This window comes from Canis lupus, chromosome 4 (genome assembly GCF_003254725.2).
Source record: "Canis lupus dingo isolate Sandy chromosome 4, ASM325472v2, whole genome shotgun sequence".
NCBI lineage: Eukaryota > Metazoa > Chordata > Mammalia > Carnivora > Canidae > Canis > Canis lupus.
The window spans coordinates 19,133,968-19,156,744 of NC_064246.1; the positions used below are offsets into that span (position 1 = coordinate 19,133,968).

Consider the following 22,777-nt stretch of genomic DNA (forward strand, 5'->3'; position numbering starts at 1 on the left):
GCACAGTTATCACATACTGTTTCAAAGAAATGCCAAGGGATTCTTAACCAGCAAATGAACAGCCACCAAAGATAACATGATGGGAATTTAATTTAATGTCCTAGCTGTAGGATATATTGGTTTTATTGTTTTCCAATATCAGTGAGGTTCTGTCAAGGCTCTGTTATTTCACTGAGCTGTCAAGGCCATAGAAAAGACTATTCTAAAACTTCTGTTATGGCAATAGCAACTTGCAGCAACTCCGTTATCTGAGCTACTTGAAATACTTTGTCTTATCTCACAAAGAATGTGTCAAGGAAGTGATAACTTGGAAGAGTGGTTGAATCTATTTGGAAATTTGTTTAAGTGTTTGTTTGTTCCCTTAAATTACAAGCATTGTCTAAAACTTGCTTTTTCTAGATAGAGTAGGTGTGCAAATATCTCTAAAGTAAAGGAAGCACATTAGGAAATATAGATTCATTACAAATAATAAAATCCTGTGTTTTTAAGCTTTTTATAATGGAAACAATAATATATTTCAAAATTTATTTAAAAGGAAGCACTAAATAACTAGTTTTGTGGAGAAGGAAACTAAAAGAAGGCCAAAGTGTGTTCTAGCAATTCATCTGGCTTACTGGCTAGAATTCAGAAAAGTAAGAAATCTTTTAAAAGAAGAAAACTCATTTAACAAAATGCAAAGTAGATTTTAGGCTCTGAAAAGAATCCTGCTCTGGACTGTTATGATTAATTCCTTTGAAATCTAATTGATGCATAAGGAAATTACCATTGTGGAGGTAATAAATAGGAGAAAACAACTGGGATGCCTAACAGAGTTCTTGTTTTATAATGCGGATATTAAAAATCTAAGAGTGATGCACTGTTGGTGGGAATGCAAACTGTTGCAGCCACTATGGAGAACAACATGGAGGTTCCTCGAAAAGTTAAAAATAGAACTACCCTATGACCAGAAATTGCACTAATAGGTATTTATCCAAAGGACACAAAAAATACAGACTTGAGGGGGTACATGCATCCTGATATTTACAGCAACATTATCAACAATAGCAAAGCTATGGAGAGAGCCCAAATATCCATTGACTGATGAATGGATAAAGAAACTGTGGGTGAGGCGAGCAGAGCCAGAGTCGAGAACAGAGGCCAAACTCGGGATCTGACAAGATGGCGGGGTTGCCCCGCAGGATTATCAAGGAACCCCAGCGTTTGCTGGCAGAACCAGTTCCTGGCATTAAAGCAGAACCAGATGAGAGCAATGCCCGTTATTTTCATGTGGTCATTGCTGGCCCCCAGGATTCCCCCTTTGAGGGAGGGACTTTTAAACTTGAACTATTCCTTCCAGAAGAATACCCAATGGCAGCCCCTAAAGTATGTTTCATGACCAAAATTTATCATCCTAATATAGACAAGTTGGGAAGAATATGTTTAGATATTTTGAAAGATAAGTGGTCCCCAACACTGCAGATCTGCACAGTTCTGCTATCGATACAGGCTTTGTTAAGTGCTCCCAATCCAGATGATCCATTAGCAAATGATGTAGCGGAGCAGTGGAAGACCAACGAAGCCCAAGCCATAGAAACAGCTAGAGCATGGACTAGGCTATATGCCATGAATAATATTTAAAATCGATCTGATCATCAAGTGTGCACCACTTCTCCTGTTCTGCCAAGACTTCTTCCTTTTTTGTTTGCATTTATTTAATGGACACAGTCTTAGAAACATTACAGAATAAAAGCCCAGACATCTTCAGTCCTTTGGTGATTAAATGCACATTAGCAAATCTATGTCTTGTCCTGATTCACTGTTGTAAAGCATGAGCAGAGGCTAGAAGTACCATCTGGATTGTTGTGAAACATTTAAAAGCAGTGGCCCCTCTCTGCTTTTATTCATTTCCCCCATCATGGTTTAAGTATAAAGCACTGTGAATGAAGGTAGTTGTCAGGGTTAGCTGCAAGGGTGTGGATGTTTTTCTTTATTATTATTTTTGAGGGGGAGAGGTAGTTTTATTTTAATTTTATGGGCTCCTTTCCCCTTTTTATGGTGATCTAATTGCATCGGTTAAAAGCAGCTAACCAGTTCTTCAGAATATGCTCTCTAGCCAAGTCTAACTTTATTTAGACGCTGTAGATGGACAAGCTTGATTGTCTGAACCAAAATGGGAACATTAAACAAACATCACAGCCCTCACTAATAACATTGTGACTTTGCTGTCAAGTGTAGAATCCTTCCTTCAGGAAAAAGCTTGTGACCTTTTTGTATGGCTTATCTGGAAACTTCTGTAAATCTTATGTTTTAGTAAAATATTTTTTGTTATTCTACTTTGCCTTTGTACAGTTTATTTTACTGTGTTTATTTCATTTTCCCAATGTGACAATTGTATTTAAAAATTAAAACTGATGGAACATTCAAAAAAAGAAAAGAAAAAAGAAAATGTGGTGTGTGTGAGAGATGGAATATTATTCAGCTAACAAAAAGAATGAAATCTTGCCATTTGCAATGACATGGATGGAGCTAGAGTATGTTATGCTAAGCAAAATAAGTCAGCCAGAGAAAGACAAATAGCATATGATCTCATATATGGAATTTAAGAAGAAAAACAGATGAACATATGGGATGGGGGGAAGAGAAAAAGGAGAGAAGGAAACAAATCATATGAGACTCTTAAAGATAAAGAACAAACTGAGGGTTTATAGAGGGAGGTGGGTGGGAAATGGGCTAGATGGGTGATGTGTATTAAAGACAGCACTTATTGTGATGAACACTGGGTGTTGTACATAAGTGACGAAGCATTGAATTCTACTCCAGAAGCTAGCATTACACTGTGTGTTAACTGAAATTTAATTTTTTTTCAATAAAAAGCCAAAAAATGTGTGGACTGCTATCATTTTTGCCATAAGAAAAAGCACTTTCATCAAATGGCTTTCTCTATTTCCTCTTCTTCCCTGATTTCCCTCCATGTGAACACCTGAAATACTGTTCCATTTCTCAAAAAAAAAAAAAAAAGAGCAACAACAAAAAAAAAAGTTTTTATTGTTTTTATTCTAACAATTATTAGAATTTTCTCCAATTTTTTCAAAATTCAAAAGCAATATTATAATTAGCTAAAAGCAACAGTGGCTAAAGTCAAACTTCCTTGCCAGGCACATAGTAAATGGAAAATGGAAATTACTCCTGAAGGCAGTGGGAATAGGAGAATCACCATAATAATCAGCTATCACTTACAGTGCTCTGTCTTCTTTTCTCATTGCAGATTATTAACCTAATGCAAATTTCTGTATTTTACTATTCTGATACCACTGAGGAATTGCTATGGGTACACATAGAAGGAAAAAGAACACTATGGTTTCTAAATAATTAAGGATTAAAGTTTGTAGGTCTCAGATCACAGCAGCAATATTCCTAGGAAGAACGTCAGTGTTGGCAGGTGAAAGGGTACAAGGAATGATATATCTCCCTTAAACCAGAGATTGTCACACTTTCCCATGCATTAGAGTCATCTGGAGGGCTTGATAAAGCACATACTGCCCAGCCACATCTCCAGTGTCAGATTCAGTCAGTCTGGGATGGAACTTGAGATTCTGCATTTCTAACAAGCTTCCAAGTGATGTCAATGCTGCTAGTCTACAAACCACACTTGAATTAGCAAGGTTCCTGATGCCTTCTTAAAATCACTTCCATGTGTAAGAAAAGCATACAAGTTCTCTAGGAAAATTAGTCTCTGACTTCCAAATGTAACTTGCCAGCAATTCCCCATGAACTATATAGAAAATATATACAATTAAAGCAGGAATTAGTGTGACCTTTTAATAGTAGAAAGTTATAAGAAAGTCTTGAAAACAAAGATGGAATTTCAGTAGTTAACCAATTAGCACATTCATGATATGCCAGGCTGAAAATTTTCAATGTATAGGAAAAAAAAATTGCATTTTCTTCTAGATTCTCTAAGTTATTGACTGTCAACTTGATTTTGAAATAGAGTACTCATTTCTTATGACTTTCACTTAGTGTAGGGTAATAAATTTTTCATTTATCTAAGATAAATGGATAGAAACTAGGTAGTTTTACTTCATAAGTTTTAAGAAAATTTTTGTGTATCACTAATGGTCACAGCTGAGTCCTATTCTATTTGACTCTTTGTAGGTATCAGTCATCTTTTGGAGGATGCCTAAAAAATCCACTAATTTTACTTCAAAAGCCTAAATGAAATAAAAGTAACTAGGCACATACAATATAGCTAGGCAGTGTCTCCAGGAGTCCCTACTCCCCAAACTGAGTAAATCTGTGTAATACACAACTGCTCTAGAAATCCATTCTGAGTCCAAGCCCCAAATAAGTTTCTATATTCTGGAATATTCCTGGAGGTAATAATATGCCATAGGCAGGAAGTATTTAAAAAGTATAGGGTTGTGATTAAATATAGCCTATTGTTTGATACCATTGGATAGCATCCCTGCCTTACTTAAACAAATTTATTGTTTTGGCCCCTATGCTTTATGAAAATTTTAAAAACTCCTATTACTGCTGAGAAATCCCACTGCTTTCTCAAGAGATTCTTTTTCCTCTCAATTTTCACAGTGCTTGTAGATATTTTTCTCATATATTGTTTTTTACACAGACAAAATAAGTAGGGTCCAAAAGATTCAGCCTTGTTAGGTACAGGGTCTTCTTATTTCTAAATTAATCAAAGGAGTAGGGCAAAATTTGCCAATGAATTGGGGGTCTAAGGCATTCAAATTCACCTATGCCTAGTTGCAGTTTGGCACCACCTACTGACAGCTATACTCTCCAGACTTCAGTACAAATTAGAATGATTTTGAGTCCCGGGGCTGGCTAGACTTGCAGAAAAGCAGTGATGATGACAGAAAACCTCACTTGGCTCTAATTTAGTTACCTTGTTCCTAGGAGATTGGGTTCAAGGTCCACCTTTCATCTCCTTGTTCCTACAGAAAAACTTTCCCCACAAACTTTCCCCTTCCCCCTACATTTCCCATAGAAACAAAGGCTGGGAGGAAGACAGAAGCCAATCACTAACTGCATTATATCTAAGAATCCAAAATCAATTAGCATAAACATTCACAAACAGTGTTTATATGAATAAAGATCAAATATATCTTGACTAATAATCAGAGCACATAAATGCAGCAGTTCAGTAATTAACAAATGGCACCCTGGGTTAATATGGTAAATTAAATGCTCTTACCTAATTTCAAAAGTTTGCCTTTATAATTTTGGGGTACTCTTACTATTTAAAATATTTTTATTGTATAGTAAACAATAAAAGGGAAATCATTTATATACCATTAATGAATTGAAAATATATACATAAATTCTTTTTTAAATGGGCCTTAGTAATAGAATTATGGATATGCAAATTAAGAACATATTTTAATAGGTTTTTTCCCAGAGCACAACTATAATAATTGTAATTGTAAAGAGAAATATTAACAATGTAATATAGCACAATAAATGGACAAATATCTGGGGAAATTAATTACAAAAGTGGTTTCAGTCAAAACAATAACGTGACAATTTATTCCTGTAAATCTCAAATAACACGTTCCTTCCAAAACTTGATTATGATATTTGTTTTTATCTTTAGAGGGACATAAGGATCATATATTAACCCAATGAACTTGGTTTTGCTTTGTGTTTTTCAAGTATTTATTAGATTATAATTAAAACTTTAGTACCTTCTTACAGATAAAAACCCTAAGAGTATCAAAATTTACCCCATAAGTTTCTCTCATTTGCTTTCATTAAAATAGAGTACAAATAAAGTGACCTGGCTTGCATCCATCTTTCTTTCATATTCTCATATATTTAAAAATCTTTATTATAAAACCCTCACTAGTAATAACTGAAATTACTATTTGAATAAAATAGTGGTGGTGCAGTGTTATTAACCAATAACTGATATTCTCTTCATAAAAATGTTGAATCCCAGGAGTTCTATTTTCTTAATAATCTTGAGGAGAATGAGAACAGATTAATGATTCCCCAAGGTAAAAAATAGCAGGCATTTATTTGTGTTGTATATAGTTAGCAAAAAAGGTCTTATTATATTAACTAGTTAACCTATCAACCTTCCAAAATGGTCTGATCATTATTTGTTTCCATTCATATTTGTTAAAAACAGAGAAATCAAAAATAACATGAAGAAAAAGTATAAAAACATCCAGGTCCTGATCAATTGTGTGGGGTTTTTCCACATGCCACAGCCTTTCTGATGAAGTGAACAGTCTATACAATCAGAATCTCCCTCCCCTCCTCTCAAACTGGTCAGCGAATAATCTACAGGACCATTCTGAGAAAAACAATTGAGTATGTCCTCTCAAAGTAAATAAGCCTAGCAATTTGGAAGCTAAATTTGTTTTTTATTTGTTTGTTTCTACTTAAAAGAGAGGAAACAAAACTGTACTAAGAAAAAGACATCTCTCTCCCTCTTTCACTTATTAGAAGCCAATGAGTTATCAACTAAGAGAATTACCAACACTTAAATGATAAAATGTCACTCTGATATTTCTCCATGAAAATTATTTTAGATGAGAGAAACATATTATTTTCTCTTGGCTTACACTGCCAAATTCCTTGCCCAAATCCTTCATATTTCATTTGCATACTGCAATGCTATTTGGCTCCCTGCTCCAGAGTCCTCCTATTCTGAAACATTACAAATATGACCAAAGATGTCCTTTATCTGTTGTTTTAGTCACATAATTACACAATTTTCTATTACCCAATTAAGCTCAAGGAGTAGCTTTTTCCTAAAAAGATACCGGATTAGTAATCTGAAGAACTGGACTCTAGTCTTGCATATAAATTTACGAGCCATGTAACCAAGGTAGTATCATTTCAACTCTCTTAGTTTCTATTTTCCTATCTGTAGATAATGAGGATTGAATTGGACTAGACAACTTCTCAAGATCCCTGGGAAAACCAGACAGCTATATGTAAAAGAATGAAACTGGACCACTTTCTTATACCATACACAAAAATGAATTCAAAATGTATTAAAGACCTAAATATGAGACAGGAAACCATCAAAATCCTGGGGGAGAAAACAGAAGTAACCTCTTTGACATTGGCCTTAGCAACTTCCAACTAGTTATGTCTCTTGAGACAAAGAAAACTAAAGCAAAAATAAACTAATAGGACCTCTTCAAAATAAAAAGCTTCTGCACTGTGAAGAAAACTATCAACAAAACTAAAAGGCAGCTTATGGAATGGGAGAAGATATTACAAATAATATATCTGAGAAAGGGTAAGTATCCAAAATATATAAAGGTTTTATCAAACTCAACACCCAAGAAATGAATAATCCAATTTTAAAATGGGCAAAAACATGAAAAGACATTCTTCCAAAGAAAAAGATGCTCATCATCACTTATCAGGAAATGCAAATCAAAACTATTATGAAATATTATCTCTTACATGCTAGAATGGCTAAAATCAATAGGTGCTGGTGAGAATGTAGAGAAAAAGAAACCTTCTTACACTGTTGGTAGGAATTCAAACTGGTGCTGCCACAGTGAAAAACAGTATGGTGTTTCCTCAAAAAGTTAAAACAGAACTACTTTATGATCTCGCAATCACATTACTAGGCATTTACCCAAAGAACACAAGAACACTAATTCAAAGGGATATATGCATCCCAATGTTTATAGCAACAGCAACATTATTTACAATAGCCAAGATATGGAGGCAGCCCAAGAGCCTATAAATTGATGAATGGTTAAAGAAGATGTTATATATATATATATAACATAAAAATATGTTATATATATAAAATATTATATGTATATACATGTATACATAATATATATGTATATATATACAAAATATTAAAATATTTTGGAATATAGTGGAATTATATACATATATAGTCAAATATTATTCAGCCATAAAAAGAATGAAATCTTGCCATTTGCAATGAGATGAATGGAGCTTGAGAGTATAATGTTTAGCGAGACAAGTCAGTTAGAGAAAGACAAATATCATATGATTTCACTCATATGTGGAATCTAAAAAACAAAACAAGCAAAGGGAAAAAAATAGAGACAAAGGGGCCCACAATCAAGAAACAGAGTCTTGGGGCGTGTAGGTGGCTCAGTTGGTTGAGCATCCAACTCTTGATTTAAGCTCTGGTCTTGATCTCAGAGTTGTGAGTTCAAGCCCCACATTGGGCTCCATACATGGAGCCTACAAGAAAAAAATTTTTTAATTTAAAAAATAATAATAAAATAAAGAAACAGAGTCATAATTAGAACACCCAAACTGATAGTTACCAGAGGGGAGTTGCTGGGATAGGTTAAATAGGTGATGGGTTTAAGGAGTACAGTTGTGATGAGCACAGGGTGATGTATGTAAGTGTTGAATTACTATATTGTACACCTGAAACTAATATAGCACTTTATGTTAACTAACTGGGATTCAAATTAAAACTTTAAAAAAATTTTAAAAGAATTGCTACTGTAGAGGGAACTTTCTATTTAATAGTAGAAGGAAACTATATATTTAATGGTAGCCTGTCAATTTTTTTTAACTTTTCATATATAAGAAAGATGAAAGAAGATATAAGAAAATGGTTTTAATCCCTTTCTTCATGGATACTTGGGTCATTCATTTAATCAAAAAAATATTGTACTTGATATGTGCTAGACATATTGACCATGAGGCAATAGAAAATAGATAAGAAAAATCTTATATTGAGATGCCTGGGTGGCTCAGCGGTTAAGCGCCTGCCTTCGGCTCAGTGCATGATCCGGGAGTCCCAGGATAGAGTCCCACATCAGGCTCCCTGCATGGAGCCTGCTTCTATCTCTGCCTGTGTCTCTGCCTCTCTCTCACTCTGTGTCTCTCATAAATAAATAAATAACATCTTTAAAAAACTTTTTACTTTAATACAGCTTCTGGTCTAGTAGAGTATAAAAATATATCATATTACATATAATTATGGGCTGGGAAAACTTTTTTTTAAAGAATGGGCATGAATCATACATATCTATACATACACACATACCTCACACCTTTAGCCTAGAAAGAAAACAGTTCTCAGGGCAAGAAAATATCCTTGTATCACAAGCTTAAAGGCAGCTAAAGATACTTTCTTCAGCAAATATAATGAATAAATTTTGTTGTTCTTGCCAAATTCCTATGAGTTAGTTTATAATTGAAATTTCAGAGAGCTCTTTAAGTTAGCAAAATGGATAAGCCTCATTAAGGGAAAAATTTAGACACTAAGGGAAGGCAATTGCCTTCTTGCTCCTGCTCATCATCTTTCTCAAATTATAGGTAGAGAGGAGACCAATCATTCGTGGGTCCCTTCATTTTAACCTTTTATGATCACCTGAAGTCAACAAATAATGGACTACAATCATCCTTCTTCTGATGTCAGCAATTAAAGGAGCAAGTATATCCCTACCCTGAAATGGAGGGGAATGGTAGTTATCTTATTCCCTGAGTACTATAAATTTTGCTTTTAAAAAAGGGTTCCCTCTGGGGGCACCTGGGTGATTCAGTCAATTTAGCAGCTGACTCTTGATTTCAGCTCAGTTCATATTCTCAGGGTTATGAGACTGAGCCCTGTGATGGGCTCTGTGCTGGGCATGGAGTCTGCTTAAGAGTCTCTCTCGGGATCCCTGGGTGGTGCAGCGGTTTGGCGCCTGCCTTTGGCCCAGGGCGCAATCCTGGAGACCCGGGATCGAATCCCACATCGGGCTCCCAGTGCATGGGGCCTGCTTCTCCCTCTGCCTATGTCTCTGCCTCTCTCTCTCTCTCTCTCTCTCTGTGTGTGTGTGACTATCATAAATAAATTTTAAAAAATTAATAAAAAAGAGTCTCTCTCTCTCTCCATCTGCCCCTATCCAACTCTCTCCCTCTCTAAAAAATAAAAATAAAAAAATTAAAATTTAAAAATAATAAATAAATAAATAAATGTTCCTTCTGGAATTTTCAGGATCTGTGGCTTCAGACTTCCACATCACTCAGCATCAGAGTACTAGTTTATAAACCACTCTTCTTGGCTGTGTTTCACAAATACTTCTAAGTGCTTTATGTGAAATGATTTATCTAGTCCTCATTAACAAGCCCCATAAAACAGGTACCAGTGTTACCCTCATTTTAGAGATGAGCCAAATGAGGCTCACCAGCTTGTATGGGAAACAGAATTCAACCCAGGCTCCAGATGCCATACTCTTCACCACTCCACTTAGATATGGATACAACTATACACAAGTGGTAAGAAAATACAAGATAAGAAGCATACTGAGAATATGAAATAACTGGGACTCTGCCAGATAACATGTACAGTATTCTTCCTATATTAAATACCCATTCAATTAAGATTAATAAATCTCAAAAAATCAAAAATAAATAAATAAAAGATTAATAAATCTGTTTTAAGAGACAAAAGATTAAAAGTGTTACTTTTCTCTAGAAAAAGGGGATAAGAATGAAAGTAAACCCACATGGTTTGAAAAAGTTAATCAACTAGGAGCCTTACCAAAGACAGAAACACTGTCTCCAAGGCTATTCAATATTATATTCCAAACTAAATCTTTCCCCAAAAACAGGTTCTTCCTCCAGAGCTCCTACTCTAGTAAATGGCCCCATGACTCACTTAACTAGAAACCTGGACAACATCTGGACTCTAGCCTCTCCCTAGCCCACACATACAACTTGAATTTTCTTAGGTCCTACTCCTAAAGACCTCTACAATCCAACCATTAGTGTAGCCCACCATGATCCTGTTCCTGGACCAATAACACTGATTTCTTAATTAGTCTCTTAACATTATCCATCCTGCCTCTTCAGCCCAATCAACTCCACACCAAATCTATTCTCCACAGCCAGAGATGTCTTTAAAAAAAAAAAAAAAAAAAGATTTTATTTACTTGTCAAAGAGAGAGAGAGAGAAGCAAAGCAAGGGGAGCAGGAAACATAACAGGCTTCCCTAACACACAGAAGATAGAGACCCAAACAAAATGCCAAGATGGAGAAATTCATTCCAAAAGAAAGAACAAGAAGAGGTCATGGCCAAAGATATAATCAAAACAGATTTAAATAATATGCCTGAATCGGAATTTAAAACAACAATCATAAGGATACAAGCTGGGCTTGAGAAAAACATAGAAAAAACCAAGGAGTTCCTTACTACAGAGGTAAAAGACCTAAAAATTAGTTAGGATGAAATTTTTTAAATGCTATAACCAAGAAGCAAAACTGACTGGATGTAATGACCATAAGGATGGAAGAAGCAGAGAAACAAGAGAAATAGTAGGTAAAAATATGGAAAATAATGAAGCTTAAAATAAGAAGGAAAGAAAATATTGTATCATCAAGTAGACATACAGAACTCAGTAACTCCATAAGGTGTAATAATATTCATATCATAGGAGTCCAAGAAGAAGAGAAGGAAAGGGGGGCAGACAGTTTAAGCAAATTACACCGCTGAAAATTTCCCTAATCTGGGGAAGGAAACACATCCAAATGCAGGAGGCACAGAGAATGCTCAACAAAATCAACAAAAGCAGGCCAACACCAAAACATATCATAGTAAAATTTGTAAAATACAGATATTAAGGAAAGAATGCTGAAAGTAGCAAGGGAAAAGAAATCCCTAACCTATGAGGAAAGACAAATAAGATTAGCAGCAGATCTGTCCACAGAAACTTATTATGTCAGAAGAAAGTGGCATGATATATTCAATGTGCTGAATGGGAAAAATATGCAACCAACAATACTTTATCCAGCAAGGCTGTCATTCAGAATACAAGGACAGATACAGAGTTTCCCAGACAACCAAAAACTAAAGAAGTTCATGATCAGTAAATCAGCGCTGCAAGAAATATTAAAGAGGACTCCTTGAGTGGAAAAGACCAAAAGGAACAAAGTCTAGAAAGCAACAGAGAAAATCTCCAGAAATGCCAATTTTACAGGTAATAAAATGGCACTATAATGCTATCTATCAATAATCACACTGAATGTAAATGGACTAGATGCTCTAATCAAAAGATATAGGGTATCAGAATGGATAAAAAAAAAAACCCACTTATATGCTGCATATAACAACCTCATCTCAGACCTAAAGACACTTACAGATTGAAAGTGAGAGAATGGATAACCATCTATCATCCTAAAGGACATAAAAACCAAGCTGTAGCAGCCATACTTATATCAGACAAACAATATTTTAAACTAAGGACTGTGGGGCACCTGGGTGGCTCAGTCAGTTAAGTGTCTGCCTTCAGGTTAGGTCTGGATCCTGGGACCCTGGGATCGAGCACCACACTGGCCTCTCTGCTTAGCAGGGAGCCTGCCTCTCCCTTTCCTATGCCACATACTCCCTCTGCTTGTGTTCTCTCTCCCTCTCTCTCTCTCTCTCAAATAAATAAATAAAATCCTTAAAAATAAATAAATAAACTATGGACTGTAACAAAAGTTGAAGAAGGGCAGTATATCATAATTAAGGGGTCTCTCCAACAAAACATCTAGCAATTATAAAAATTTATGCCCCCAGCTTGGGAGTACTTCAATATATAAATCATTTAATGACAAAAATAAAGAACAATAAAATAATAGCAGGGGAAGTTAACACCCTACTCACAGCAATGGATAGATCATCTAAGCGGAAAATCAGCAAGGAAACAATGGCTGTGAATGACACACTGGACCAGACGGACTTAAGAGATATATTCAGAATATTTCATCCTAAAGCAGCAGAATACACATTCTTTTCGAGTGCACAGGGAACGGTCTCCAGAAGAAATGCAAATAATTATAAGAGTTTATTATGAAAAATGATATGCAAACAAATTGGGCAATCTGGAAGAAATGTATAAATTCCTAGAAACATAGAACTACCAAAACTGAAATAGGAAGAAATAGGAAATTGAAACAGACCCATAACCAGCAAAGAAATTGAATCAGTAACCAAAAATCTCCCAACAAACAAGAGTCCAGAGCCAGATGGCCTAGCAGGTGAATTCTACCAAACATTGAAGAAGAATTAATACCTATTTTTCTAAAACTGTTCCCCAAAATACTAATGGATGGAAAACTTCCAAATTCATCCTATAAGGCCAGCATTACCTTGACTATAAAACCAGACAAAGACCCCACTAAAAAGGATAATTACAGGTCAATATCCTTCATGAACATAGATGCAAAAACTCTCAACAAAATACTAGGGAGTCAAATCCAACAGTACATTAAAAGAATCATTTGCCACAATCAAGTGGGATTTATTCCTGGGCTTATAGGGGAAGTTCAATATCCTTAAGTCAATCAATGTGATATATACCACATTAATAAAAAAAAAAGGATAAGAACCATATGATCCCCTCAATAGATGCAGAAAAAGCATTTAACAAAATAGAGCAACCTTTCTTGATAAAAACCCTCAACAAAGTAGGGATTGAAGGAACATACCTCAACATCATAAAGGCCATATAGGAAAAATCCACAGTTAATACCATCCTCAACAGGGAAAAACTCAGACCTTTTCCCCTAAGGTCAAAAACACAACAAGGATGCCGATTCTCACCATTGTTGTTCAACATAGTACTAGAAGGCCTAGTCTCAGCAATCAGAGAACAAAAAGAAATAAAAGGCATCCAAATCAGCAAAGAAGAAGTCAAACTCACTCATCATGGGTGACATGATGCTCTATGTAGAAAACTTCACAAAAAAAATTGCTAGAACTGATACATGAATTCAGAAAAGTCATAGGATATAAAATCAATGTACAGAAATCTGTTGCATTTCTATACACTAATAATGAAGCAGCAGAAAGAAAAATCAAGGAATTGATTCTATTTAGAATTATACCAAAAATCATAAGATTCCTAGGAATAAACCTAACCAAAGAGATAAAATACCTGTACTCTGAAAACTATAGAACAATATGAAAGAAATTAAAGAACACACAAGAAATGGAAAAACATTACAATCTCATGGATTGGAAGAACAAATATTGGTAAAATGTCTATATTGGCATGCCTGTGTGGCTCAGTTGAGCAGACAACTCTTGTTTTTGGCTCATGTTGTGGTCTCAGGGTCCAAGGATTGAACCCTATGTCAGGCTCCACAACCAGAGTCTGCTTCTCCCTCCCCCACAACTCACACACACACTATCTCTCTATCTTTCTAAAATAAATAAATAAATCTTTTTAAAAATGTCTTTACTACCCAAAGTAATCTACACATTCAATGTAATTCCTATCAAAATAGCACCAGCATTTTTCACAGAGCCAGAACAAACAATTTTGAAATTTGTGTGGAAAGAGCTCAAATGTCCATTAAATGATAAATGGATAAAGATGTAGTATATCCATATACAATGGAGTATTACTCAGCCATCAAAAGGAATGAAATCTTGCCATTTGGAAGGGAAGGAAAAATAATATAAAAACAGAAAGGGAGACAAAACATAAGACACTTAACTATAGGGAATAAACTGAGGCTTGCTGGAAGGGAGGTTGGTGGGTGGACAAGTTAAACTGGTGATGAGCACTAGGGAGGACACATGATGTAATAAGTACCGAGTGTTGCATGTAAGTGATAAATCAGTAAATACTACTCTGAAACTAATACTAAAAAGAAAAGAAGAAGAAGAAGAGAAGAAGAAGAAAGAGAAAGAAAGAAAGAAAGAAAGAAAGAAAGAAAGAAGAAAGAAAGAAAGAAAGAAAGAAAGAAAGAAAAGAAGAAGAAGAAGAAGAAGAAGAAGAAGAAGAAGAAGAAGAAGAAGAAGAAGAAGAAGAAGAATGAGAGGAGTAGGAAGAGGAGGAGGAAGAGGAGGAAAGAAGTTGATAACTTGAGAAGCTCCATATCTACTTGAAAAATTGAATTTGTAATTAAAAATCTATCCACAAACAAAACATCAAACCTGGATAGCTTCACTGATGAATTCCATCAAAAATTAAATAAATAATACTAGTCCTACACATAATCTTTTAGAAAATAGAAGAAAAAAGCTTCCCAAATCACTCTACAATGCCTACATTACCCTAATACTAGAATCAGACAAAAACATTGCAATGAAGGAAAACTGTGGAACACTGTCCTCAGGAACATTATAGTGGATTGAATGGTGACTCAAAAAAAAAAAAAAAAAAAAAGATATGTCCACATCCTAATCTCCAGAACCTGTGAATATTACATTATATGGCAAAAGAGTGAATGAATATAATCTTTTATAGTAAATAATGTGATTATATTAAAGATCTTGATAAAATGAATGTACCCTGATTTGTCCGTGTGGGGCCTAAATGCAATTACACGTATCTTTCTAATAGAGAGGCAGAGAGAGTTTTGACATATAGACACATGGAGGAGAAGGTGATGTAAAGACAAAGGCAGAGATTGGAGTGACATGGCCACAAGCCAAGGATCACCTGGAACTATGAGAAATTGGAAAAGCAAGAAATACATTCTTCCAAGAGACTCTATAGGGAGTGTGGTCCTGATGACACCTTGATTTTGCACTTCTGGACTCCAGAACTGTGTGGGAATAAATTTCCATTATTTTAAGCCCCTGAGGTTGTGGTAATTTGTTACACAACTCTAAGAAACCAATACAAATATAGATGGTAAAATTCTTTTTAAATTGAGGTATAATTGATGTATAACATTATATTAGTTTTAGGTATACAACATAATGATTTGCTATTTGTATACATTGCAAAATGATCACCATTATAAGTCTAGTTAACATCCATCACCATACATAGTTACTGAAAAAAAAAATTTTCTTGTGATGAGGACTTTCAAGATTTATTATCTTACCAACTTCCAAATATGCAATACAATATTATTAACTATATTCACCATTCTATATATTAAATCCTCATGACTTATTTATTTTAAAACTGGGAATTTGTACCTTTTTAAGATTTCATTTATTTATCTGACAGAGAGAGAGTACAAGCAGGGGGAGTAGGCAAAGGGAGAGGTTCTGGAGAAGCAGGCTTCCTGCTGAGCAGGGAGGCCAATGTGGGACTCAATCCCAGGACCCTGGGATCACAACCTGAGCCAAAGGCAGACACGTAACCGACAGCCACTGAGGCACCCAAGTTGGCACCTTTTGACTCCCTTCACCAATCAGTTCTTTGTATATGATAGACAGTAAAGATTCTTAACAGAAGTATACATGAAAGGAATGTCTTAAATACAGAAGAGGAGTCCCAGAAGGTACTAAGGTGTTGGAGTAGAGAGAGAAACCGTGCAAAACAAACCATAAAAAAGAAGCAAAGAAATGTACCACAGAAATGTAAATATGAGAGAGAAAACGGTAGCCATAACTATATTTACTGAGTAGTAGTAACTATATTTACTGAGCACTTACTCTGTGTCAGGGACTATTCCAAGCAAATTTACAGTGAACCTCTGCAACAACTCCATGAGGTAAGTATTGTTATCATTCCCATTTACAGATGAAGAAAGTAAGGAACAAGAGGTTAAGAAACTTACTATCATATAGCTAGTTTTGAGTTAGAGGAGGAATTTAAACAAAGATTGATGTAGCTCCAGAGTCCGTGCTTTACCACCAAACTCTGATCAGAGAGGCTCACATCCTGGGTGGTGACTAAGAATGATAGGGACCTGAAGCATGATGGGTTTGACTGACTGTAAGATTTCCTAGAGAATCATTCTAAACAGAACCATGGTAGATGAGCAGACATTCTTAGAGTCACCAGAAGTCTTGAGTGATGGCCTTCTGAGAGTTTTCTTGTCTCTGGTTGATGGGAAGGCTCCAGGCTCTCTAGGTGGTGTCATCTAAATCCTGGATAATTATGAAAGATCCAGAATTACATTTTCCTGCTTACTTAAAGTTGCTGTAATTCAGATATTTCTGGGTTAGAGATCAAGATGGCACATGCTAAGGCTGGCAAACTGGAACCCTCCTGGTGGGAGGCAAGGCAAAGGCAGTTTAGTTCCTACCAACTGTAGAGTTATATGGAGTTCTCTAAGAGCAACAACAAAAAACAAACAAAAAATACCCCAAAGGGCAAAATCCCATGAGAAATAAAATGTCCTAAAGGACAGACAGCAGTCTGATGGACTCCCCATGAGAACTGGTGGTGGTCAGGAATCATCCTCAAATTTAGAGGAAGAAGGATTCCAGGGTGTTGGGTAATTTGAGACCCTTCACAACTCTACCAACTTCACGTGGCTTACCAGATTATCCACTCATCTCTCTAGGATCATCTCTTGCTGATCTCTCGTGTGTCCCTCATCCTCCAGCCACGCTGCATCACTTGCATTTAGGTTCTTAAATGAGTCAAGTTCTCCTCTGCCTCCCTGTCAACGCCACTCCAATTCTATCCCCTCCACTATCTTCATCACCTCACCTCTATTTTTGTACCTCAAGAACAATATCTACTAGTTTTTGTTCTTTGGGTCCTAAGGAAGACATCTATAACTTGAGAAGGTCTTCTTGCTAGTTATGTGCCCCTCTTGCATGCTTCCACTGCACCCTGTTTACCTTCAGTATCCCTATGACCTTGAACAGGTCATTCATCCTCTCCAAGTGTCAGGTCACTTATTTTCTCCAAGTCAGCTTCCAAGTATGTAAAATGAGGATGCCAAAACTTGCCTTTCAGAGCTATTTCCAAGATGAAATAAAGTAATGTATGTAACAGCTAAACACAATGTTGGGTTCCTTGGATTTGTTCAATAAACAGGAACAAAATTGCTATTCTTGTTATAGTTGTTCCATTGTTGCAATTATCATACTGTATAACAATTGTTTATTTTTCTGCCTTCCCCATTAACCTAAGATGAGAGAAGGAATTAAATTTATATTTTGTTGCTTTGCCTGTATCAAACACATTAAACAGTAATAGTAAGTAGTCAATGTATTGAATGAATATGTTTTGAAATATGTAACACATTGGATATGTAATGAAAAGGTATTGAGTGAATGAATAAATAAACAAATGAATAAACATTGGAAGTTTCTCTTTGTGTCATCATGATGAACTTCTTAGACATCATTTCCCACTACAGCTTAGAGTGGACAGACCTGAATCACCCCTAGCCATACCACTTCTGTGAAAAATAGAGTTTCCAAAAAAATTATTTTCCAAAGTTTAGACAGCTACATCTACTAAGTATTAAACAATCAGAATGACCTGGATTTCCTGTACCTCCCTCCCCAACACATTCTCTCTCTTACCTCTGAGTTTTTTGCCTAACCTGAGAACAATCACGTCAACACACTTTTATAATTCTGACATTTCAGTGACATTTTCCTATTGAACCATATGTTAGTCTCTCTTGTCTCCCCTATTAATATGAAATTCCTTCAAGATAGGCATTTGAATATTTTTAAGTATGTTCCAAGGACCTAAAAGAATAAAATAGCCACAACTTTGAAATAAGTCAGACCTAAATTTGAATCCTGTTTGTTACTTAAAAGCAGAGTCGCCTTGGGCAAGTTACCATAACTCCATCTCAATTCCCTCATTTGTAACTTGGCAATAATATTATCTACCTTGTAAAGTTGTATTAAATAAGATATGGTTCATAAACACCTATCACAGTTTCTAACACATATCAAGAATGCCATAAATGGTACTTATAGCATAAGTGCTTAATAGCAGGGTTATTTTTCCTTCAGTAAAATGGGAAGTTTTGACAAGATATACATTTTAACTATGTCCAAATTAAATCTCTTTCACATATAGAAAACATGCCATATTATTCGCTGAATTAAATGTATTGACCAAAAAACTTAGAGGGTGCTATATGTCTATATTTGCTTGTCTCTGGGTGTGTTTGTATATGAGCCCATCCTAACAAAGAAATGGCTCTTAACATACATACCTCCAACAGCTCAACTATATTCACACCAAAATCCAAATGAAGCCATGTAAATTTAAAGCTGAAACTATAAGGGATCCTACAAAGCACCTGGTTCACCCCTTTGTTAGGAAACCTGATAAAGACCTGCGGTAGAGAAAGATCATGACTTACAAATCTAAACAGTTAATATATGGCAGAGCCTTACAGCTGCCTCCCATATTTAAAAGTATTACTATTTTCTATCTAAACTCAAATTCCTTGAATCTTCAAGCTCCTGGGTACCTGCCAAATCAGAAAGCAATCTTAACAATAACAGAGGCGGAGATGGGTGTACAGATTATTTCCAGAGAAGTGTGACATTATGACTATTGTTCTGATATATTGCTGTAGGAATTTGCTACATTTTCCACAAACTACCAGTAAAGTGTTTCTCTTTGTTACATATTCAAACATTTGTAGCTTTTTAAAAGACTACTATCCCTTTTTCTCCTTACTTAACTTTTGTTTGTAATTATTGCTCAGTCATGAGGACTTCTTTTTCTATTAAGTTTGAAACCTAATTCCTGTTGTAATTTCAGATGTAATTACCACTCCTTTCTGGCAACAGCTCTGAAGTAAAACCTACATTCATTCTACTCTACAACAGACAAACTGGGCATACAGCCATTCATTCTCTTTCACATTTTATCAAAGGACTGATTTCAAAAGGGCAATAAACAATAAGCTTGAGGCCCAGTAAATGAATTAAAAAGAGAGCAGGGAAGCACTACTGGTTTAAGGTAAAGATGTCATTTCTGCTTATAAACCACTTGGCAATTTGGTTATGGCAGAGTGTTTATAACTATGAAAGCTACTGCCTCACCTTAAAGGAGGAAAACTGTATGTCATAGGGGAGGCAAGGCTTCAAAACTATCACTAGAGTGTAAGTTTTATGAGGGCAGGAATTTTTTAGTTTTATTCACTGCTAAATCTCCTAGAACAGTAGCTGGCATGCTGCAGGCTCTCAAACAACTGCTGAATTCAGACATTTCAGTACACAGATTTTACCTGCCTTAGCATCAGATCCTGACAATGAAACTTTTACAACATCACTAAGCATCTAAAATTAAGTCCAACTTACAAGATTTTTTGTCTACAGTAGAATCAGACAGTAAGCCTCATACAGGAAAAAACAAAAGGAGAGAGAGGGAAGGAGAAGACTTTAGTTTTCTTTTTTTTTTTTTTTTAAGACTTTAGTTTTTAAAGCAATACCAGTATACTGAGGGAAAGCCAAACATAGCCTGAGTATAAGCAGACATTCTTTGGAAAATAATAGCATCACCAATAGAACCTTTATATGTAATACAGAGTTATGTAATCGCACATAAATTTTTTTCTGAGTAAGTTAATAGCTTGCATATAGCTATCATAGACTATATCACCTGGCACTGAAATTGTTCATTTGCTCAACCATCTCCTTAAGTAGACAGTAATTTCTTTTTTAATAAAGATTATTTATTTATTTATTTATTTATTTATTTATTTATTTATTTATGAGAGATACACAGAGAGAGGCCAAGACATAGGTAGAGGGAGAAGCAGACTTCCTGTGGGGAGCCTGATATGGAACTCAATCCCAGGACCCCAGGATCACGCCCTGAGCCAAAGGCAGACACTCAATCATTGAGCCACCCAGGTGTCCCATAAATATAGGCAATTTCAATCAAAATCTCAATGTAAACTTGTTCAGAACTTGACAAAATAATTCATCTGAAAAATTAAACAGGTAAGATAATTCTTTTTTTAAAAAGACATTAAGCATCCTAAAGCTGTAATAATAAAAGAATAATGCAGTATGAATATAAGTGGGTTAATAAAACAGGATAGCTAGCCTAAAATAGAATTTAATTCATAATTAAAAAGACATTCCTATTCATTGAAGAATGAATGAGAAAAGTTATTATTTAATAAATGGTTTTATAATCACAAATTATACATTTGTAATAACAATTATACAAGACATTAAGCATCCTAAAACAATAATTATAAAAGAAAGCAGTATGGATATAAAAATGGGTTAATAAAACAGGATAGCTAGCCTAAAGTAGAATTTAATTTATAATTAAAAAGACATACCTATTCATTGAAGAATGAGTAAGAAAAGTGATTAATTAATGAATGGTTTTATAATCACAAATTATATACTTAGAGAAAAAATAATGAGAGCACTTGTTTTACATTATATACTAAAGGAAATTCCATATGAGTTAGAGTTAAAGATTGAATCATAAAAGTTGGAGGGAAAAACTGGTTATTTATTACCAAGATAGCAGGGATGGCCTTTCTAGGTTCAGAAGCTACAAAAATAAGTTAAAAGAAATTTAAAAAATGACATTAAAAATCCAAAGTAAAAAAACAATTCTGAGAAAAAGGTTTTGAAGTAAATAGGACAGATCTCATTTAATATGTTGACTCTATCAAGAGATCAAACAAGCAGATAAGAAAAACATTAAGATCTCAAAAGATAAATGAGCAAAGGTCAAAAATAGACAATTCATAAAGGAGGAAATACATCTAGCAAAAAGATGGGGAGCAGGTTCTTTTACCCTAAAATCTGCTTCTGGTATCCAGTTCACTGAGCTCTTTGCTTCACACTTCCTGACTGCCAATAATTGGCCTCCCTCCATTTTGCTCTTCAACTCTGCCCTTGCTTTTCAAACAGAATTTGATGTTTCATTGCTGCTTCTTTCCTTCTGACCCTCACACAACCCTGAGTCTCAGCCTTGCTATGCCCTGCCTTACAGAGGGGCAAGAAAACTATAGGAAATCTCTACTTTCCCTACTCTGTTTTGCAATTTACTGAGACAGTGCTGCTATATAAAAGGCCATGCTTTCCTCTTCGCACTTGTACTTTTATATACAATATCCAAACGGGTGAAGGAATCACATACACAAGGCAAAACAATCCATGTTACAATGCTGCAAACAACGATGCTGCAAACACACAGTTAGGGCTCAGTAAGTATTTATGAAGGAAGGGTAGGGAGGGGGGAAAGAGGAGTTTCCATTTAACACTTCAGTTTAAAGTATCCAAAGCAGCTAGGAATTCCAGGGTGTTGTTAATCTACTAGGCATTACAGAATAGAGTTTTGGGGATTTAGAATCTTTTCAAGACTGTGAAAAACTATGACTAATATCAAAATATAAAAAGAAAATGATAAAATTAGAATTATCAATTGTCCACAAGTGTATTATGGCAACTCAATTAACTTTAAATTGTAGTATTATAAGCAATTAGTTGTATTTAAAAAGTTTATACATTAAATGATTCTACTATAAAAGAATTCCAAGGGAATCCCTGGGTGGCTCAGCGGTTTAGCGCCACTTTCAGCCCAGGGTGTGATCCTGGAGACCTGGGATCGAGTCCCATATCAGGCTCCCTGTGTGGAGCCTGCTTCTCCCTCTGCCTGTGTCTCTGCCTCTCTCTCTCTGTGTGTCTTTCATGAATAAATAAATAAAATCTTAAAAAAAAAAAAGAATTCCAAAAGGTACCTAATGATGGCAAATAAATCATAACTGTATGTAAATTAAATGAGTTATTGATAGGAATGTAATTTCAAAGCATATTTATAAAAAAATCCAAATTTATCTAAATAAAAAGCCATATCTAAGTTGGACTGTGGGTCATTTAATACATTTGCTATGAGCTCACTGAAGCCTCAAAAAATAAAATTGCTTAAGGCTGCAAAAGTCTTCCGTGGTCCTGATGCATACGTCGGAAATTCAGACGTGTCCATGAAAAGACAAGTGTTTAATTTGTTTAATGGCACTGACCATGAAGAAAGTGATAGTCAGGTACATAAGTCTGATCTACAGATTTGATCCACAAAATTAGTTGAAGACTGATTTTGAAATAGCACAGTAATGTGCTGTTAAGATTGCCCTCAGACTCATCTAAAGCCTGGGGGTGGCCAAAGACTATATCAAAATGTCATTTAAA

At 35.2% G+C, this 22,777-nt stretch overlaps 2 protein-coding genes across 8 annotated transcripts in view; one reads left to right on the forward strand and one right to left on the reverse strand.

Annotated features, from left to right (window-relative positions):
* Positions 1-22,777, reverse strand: part of CTNNA3 (catenin alpha 3) — a 1,671,697-nt gene that overhangs the window by 1,409,871 nt on the left and 239,049 nt on the right. The window lies entirely within an intron of this gene.
* LOC112651867 (ubiquitin-conjugating enzyme E2 N-like) lies at positions 970-2,625 on the forward strand. Its single transcript, XM_025435197.3, has one exon. It carries the CDS (start codon positions 1,159-1,161, stop codon positions 1,615-1,617), a length of 459 nt encoding a protein of 152 aa, XP_025290982.1. The 5' UTR covers positions 970-1,158; the 3' UTR covers positions 1,618-2,625.